This window comes from Triticum dicoccoides, chromosome 6A (assembly GCF_002162155.2).
Source record: "Triticum dicoccoides isolate Atlit2015 ecotype Zavitan chromosome 6A, WEW_v2.0, whole genome shotgun sequence".
Lineage (NCBI taxonomy): Eukaryota > Viridiplantae > Streptophyta > Magnoliopsida > Poales > Poaceae > Triticum > Triticum dicoccoides.
In genome coordinates, this window is record NC_041390.1 from 111,646,740 (window position 1) to 111,652,092 (window position 5,353).

At 45.9% G+C, this 5,353-nt stretch overlaps 1 protein-coding gene across 1 annotated transcript; it reads right to left on the reverse strand.

Moving 5' to 3' along the window:
• Positions 1 to 413: 413 nt before the first annotated feature.
• LOC119315387 (NPL4-like protein) lies at positions 414 to 1,959 on the reverse strand. Its single transcript, XM_037590011.1, has one exon. The coding sequence runs from the start codon at positions 1,870 to 1,872 to the stop codon at positions 625 to 627; it is 1,248 nt and encodes a 415-aa protein (XP_037445908.1). The 5' UTR covers positions 1,873 to 1,959; the 3' UTR covers positions 414 to 624.
• Between the last annotated feature and the right edge of the window lie 3,394 nt (positions 1,960 to 5,353).

The following is a 5,353-nucleotide window of genomic DNA, read 5'->3' on the forward strand; positions in this document are numbered from 1 at the left end:
AAAACTTCAACATTATATGTCACCCCTCCTTGAGCAAACCAAAAACATGGGTATCATACAACATCCTAACTGAGTGAAATGTGTCTAAAGGTATTCCGGGTGTGTCGGTTGGGTCATACTAGTATCTGGTCCTAAAAGGTCTGACTTGCCCTCGCGACGCATTGTCCGAAGGCACATAGACTATTTTTAGAAACATAATAGACCCTAAGTCATATCTCCAGCCCAATTTTCAAAACCATACAAGAAATTGATCAACCCTTCTCCAGTCCCCCTATTCGTCTTGGTTACTATCTCAGCGAACTATCTCAGTGTTGGTTACTATCTGAGTGAACTGGCATGGCAAAATCAATGTTTGTCCCTTTCCCAACATCTAGGCAATGCAAATGTCAAAAAAACTAAACATCTAGGCAATATACAACCACCAAAAGACTTGCATTTCAACGAGTATATGACCAGATTCAGCATCAAAATGAAACATGTTGCCCTTTGTGCAATGGTAATCGCATATACGAGTTTTAAACAAGACTTACACACCTGAGACATTCATATAAATCACACATGAGATGATACTGAGAGCAAGTTGCTAAATGACACCGTGTCTTTGTTTCAGGAAACCCTCTCTGGTTATGTTTGACCTGCCAAGGCGTCGATCAGGAGCCGGTAGCCCTCTGGCACCTCTGCCTGGTGTCCCACGCACGCAGCCAGAGTAGGAACGTCGGCCTTGACATCCAGGAAAGCAGCGATCTGGAGAAGCAGGTGGAAATCAGAGATCCGCTTGACGAACGGGAGATGCTTTGCACGATCCATGTGGCTCCTGAGAGCGTTCGCCGGTAGAGGAATTCCACGGTTTTCAATCGGAAATCCCATTGAGAGCGGGCCCTGGTGATCGGAGATCTTCACGGGCACCAGGAAGAAGTCGTTGTCCACCTCCATGGTGTCTTTCCCTCCTGCAATCACCTCCTTGCGCATCTTGGACAGGCGGGGGTCGTCGGAGTCCTGGATCTCCGTCTCCAGCACGCCGTCCTTGAACAGCTTGACGCAGACCTCGCTCATCTGGAACGCCTCGAAGTGCACGTCCGCCGAGCCATCCTCCCCCACCTCCAGCTTCACCACGGCGGTGACCCACTCCGGGATCCCGCCCTCTGCCTGCAGCTGGGCGGCCTGGACCACCTCGCTGTTGGACAGGGTGTACTCGCCCGTCTCGCTGGCCTTCCTCCCTACTGCCTGTGTGAAGACGAACCCTACCCGGCGCATGCCGAGCCCGTCGGCGATGGCGTCGACGCGGGCCTCCTCGTCGGCGTCCCGCATCAGGTGGACCACGTCCGAGGACCCCTGCTGCGGCGGCTCGTAGATGAAGTCGACCAGCACCTCCTTGGTCTCGGCGTCGACGCGGCCGTAGAGGAAGCCCGCGCGCTTGACGGCGAAGGCGAGCGACTCGGAGACGTGGAGCTGGAAGGCGTTGGCCGAGTCGCGGTCGAAGGAGGCCGCGGAGCAGAAGGGCGCCTCCTGGCGGGTGACCCGGATCTGGCGCGCGATGAGGTCGTCCATGGTCATCTTCTTGCCGAAGGAGCCGGCGGCGGTGAGGGCCCGGGGCGCCGGCGGCTGGGCGGAGCGCGCGCCGGGCGGGTACGAGAGGTAGACGAAGGAGCCGTTGGCGAGGGGCAGGGAGGCGAGCGGCGCGGCCGGGTCGGAGAGGAGCGGCGGCTGCGGGGCGGGGAGGAGCAGCGCCGGGTCGAGGGAGAGGCGCTGGGCGGCGACGGGCACGGTGGCGCGCGCCTCGATGAGGCGCTGCAGGTCGCCGACGGTGGCGGCGGCCGCGTCCGGCACCGTGATGCGGTCAGTGCCGTCGCGGCTGCGGATGCGGAGGATCATCGCGGCGGCTGCGGATGCTTTTTTTTTTTCCTTTCTTTTCCCCTTCTGAGGGAAGGAATCGCAGCGGCTGCTTTGGGTTGGGTTCTGCTTGGCTACTTGCCTTCGGCGGTGGTGGGTGTATGTAGAGTTAAAGGCGCGTCTGTATGAGCCCGTGTCGGGCAGCAACATGGGCCGGCACGGGCTCTTTCTCCGATTCTGTGGCTGGAGTCCCGCTTACCTTCGGTTGATGGGTCGGCCCAGCAACATGCGTGGCAGGCACGCGAACGTTCTTTTTTTTTGGCATGTAGTAGATGAGTTTTCTGTGGTTCTCTTATCATTTTGTTTTTGCAGCGGTTTTTCCTTAGTATTGTAGGGTCATTATGTGGTTTAATTTCTTCTCTGGGTTTTCAGCCTTTTTTGTCACCCTTTGCATTTCAAATTTGTTTCATAGTGCATTTTAGAAATATATTAATCATGCATTATAAATTATTTTCATTTAATAATTTTCACGAAATATCACAATGTATTAAGAAAGTTCACTGGATGTTAAGAAAGATCTTCATCTATACTAATATAAAAAACCAAATGGCAGATTCAATAAATCTCGGCCGTCAAACCATGTCAATCCAACAACTTATATTGCTTCAACGGCAAGCGCTCAACATGTTTAGCATGCAATTAATACCATATCAAATATCAGCGTCTACTACTATTCATGTAATTAACACATAACTGATATCATACCTAATATTAACTTGTAATTAATTTTCTCCTAAATATTAATGTGGGTTGCACGTATGCATTTACAAGTAGTATATTAAAGATGCTCATCATAAATTACAAAAAATGTTCATCCTATATCAGTTTTTTGTTGTGTTTTAAAATAGTACTTGCCATGCATTTAAATTAATATGCAATATCATTTTTAAATGAATAATTTTTCATACATGATGAATACTTTTAGTACCCATTGAATTTTTAATATTAATGGGGTATATTATTTCAATACGCGGTGAACCAATTTAAAGTACGAGGCGAACATTTTTTTTACACATGGTGAACACTTCTTAAATTGTTGGAGAGGTGCTTGCTCGGGCTTTTCTAGCTGACTTTGTTTGCGTATACTCGAATGGTGGACGTTGTCAGGGCTGCTGTGCCGGCTGATACTGTTTCGTCCACTTGAATGTGTGGGTGTGGGTGTGAGCGGCGCCCGGTCCCAATTGTTGGAGAGGTGCTTGCTCGGGCTTTCTGACCACCTAGCTTTCGGGTTTCTTTGGCCGTCCCTCTTTGTGGCCACCTGTTTTTTTGGCGTTGTCGGGTTACAACGCCGCTTGGTCTAGAGTGTTGTCACGCTGGCTGCTTGGCCTTTCCCGACTAGGTTGTTCATTGCTCCAGGTGTTAATTGTATTGGGAAACATAGTACTCCCTCCATCTCAGTTTACAAGTCTTGCACGTGTATCTAGGTTGTCAATTTAACTTATATAAAATAAATTGTTTAACATAAAAATTATAGCATTAGAAAATAGAATATCTAAGGTTTCTAATGATATATTTTTTGTAATGTATGCCTCCTATTAAGTTGGTCAAATTAACGACCTAGGCACACGTGCAAGACTTGCAAACTAAGATAGAGGGAGTAGAAAACAAAAAAAATTGCCCTACGATCAATCAGGAACACTATGAAAATGCAACAACGATTTGTATCGGATCGTTACCAACTCCGAGTTGAAGCGGAAGAAGACGAGTCGGTGTAGATCGTACTTGAAGTGCCTCGAAGCGTCGATGAATGATCTCTCAAACCGTCCACGAACAGTCCCTCGAATGGAAGACCAAAAGCATGACCTCTCCACAAATTGCAAGTGTATGGTCTTCATGATACGGCAACGCTTCATCGTCCAGATCTAATCATTGCCAAAGAATTAAAAGGAGAAGATTAGAACCACACCGGGCTTCTAATTGCGAGGATTAGAGGATCTAGGTCTAACTCTAATTGGATCAACTAGAACTAGAACTAGAGAACTAGAGAAGGCTCCAAAATTTGTGTGTCCAAAGACCAAAATCCTCTAGTATATAGGTTGGAGGAGAGGGGAGGGGCACCACAAGCGGGAAAGTTTTCCCTTTCCCCTTGCGCCGACCAAGGAGGGGGAATCCCCCTCCAATTCGGCCTTCCTCCTTCCTTCCCCAAGTGGGAAGGGGGGGCCTCCCTATTGGGCCCAAGTAGCTTTCCACCACATGGTCTTTTTAGCCCCATTGATAGTTTTTGCTCAAAAAAGCACATTGATATTTAAATAAATATAAAAGTCTCCTAATCATATTTAGAGCCTTTTAATATTAATTTAACATCACTTGAAACTATTTCCACCTATATATAATTTATCAGTATTACCCGAAAACCCCGAAACTCTTCTGGTTCCTCTCAAAACTATTTCGAATATTAATGAAACTATTTCATAAATATTTTCTCATTAATCCTATCCTACTAACACTAATCAAATAGTGATTAACTTAAACTTGTGACCCTATAGTTTTGGTAAAACATAGACATGAGCAAGACCCCTTTCGTTTAATGACCGATAGCAGAACCGTGGACATCCATATCGACCCCTATGAGTACACGAATGACATTCGGGTGAAACTTTGGTTATCATGTGCTATTCCCATTGCTTCACAATACTTTACAAAACTCGAGGTATATATATATATATATATATATATATATATATATATATATATATATATATATATATATATATATATATATATATCGGTATCCTCTTGAGTCATACACATCCTCACTATACAGCTCTCCTCGTTATCGATTTTGTTATTCTTTCATGAAAAACCATCGTAAGATGGGGGGAGTGAAGCAAGCACAATATCTGTACCGATGGCAGAAGGTTCGTCAATTAGTGAGCATATAGTGAAGCTTGCTAGCTATGTTGATAGACCGTCTTCTCTAGAATTTGGACGGGATGGAGAAGAGTGCAGATGAGTTATTTGATGTGCTCAAAACTGCGGAAGCTGGAATGCAAAAGAACAAACAAGTGTTGATGGTCAATAAGACCGCCAGTTTCAAGAAGAATGGACAATTCCAAGAAGAAGTCTACTCGCGCCGGTAAGACCGTATCTCAGAAGAGGAACAAGGGCGGAGCCACTAAAGAGGCTGAATGTTTCTACTGCAAACAAAGAGGACACTGAAAGCGCAACTACAAGAAGTACTTGGCGAATAAGAAGAAGAACGGTTCTGTTAGTAAAGGTCTAAAAAGTTATACAAAGTTAATGTTGTTCTACTTGTTGATTTCATGTAAGCCATTAGTGTTTGATACAGACCGGTTGATCTTATTTACAAACCAATATAGGAATTACAGAAAGCGTGCAAGTTAAGTCGTGATACAAGTCGGGAATTGTGATGGGATCGCTACTCAAGCCGTCAAAGTCATGTCTGTAGTTTATCTTCAAGATTTATATTAGAAGTAAATAATAGTTATTTCGTTCCAGAGTT

Bases quoted from the DNA above. Each gene is read 5' to 3' on its own strand.
- LOC119315387 (XM_037590011.1), bottom strand. From the start codon at position 1,872: ATGATCCTCCGCATCCGCAGCCGCGACGGCACTGACCGCATCACGGTG.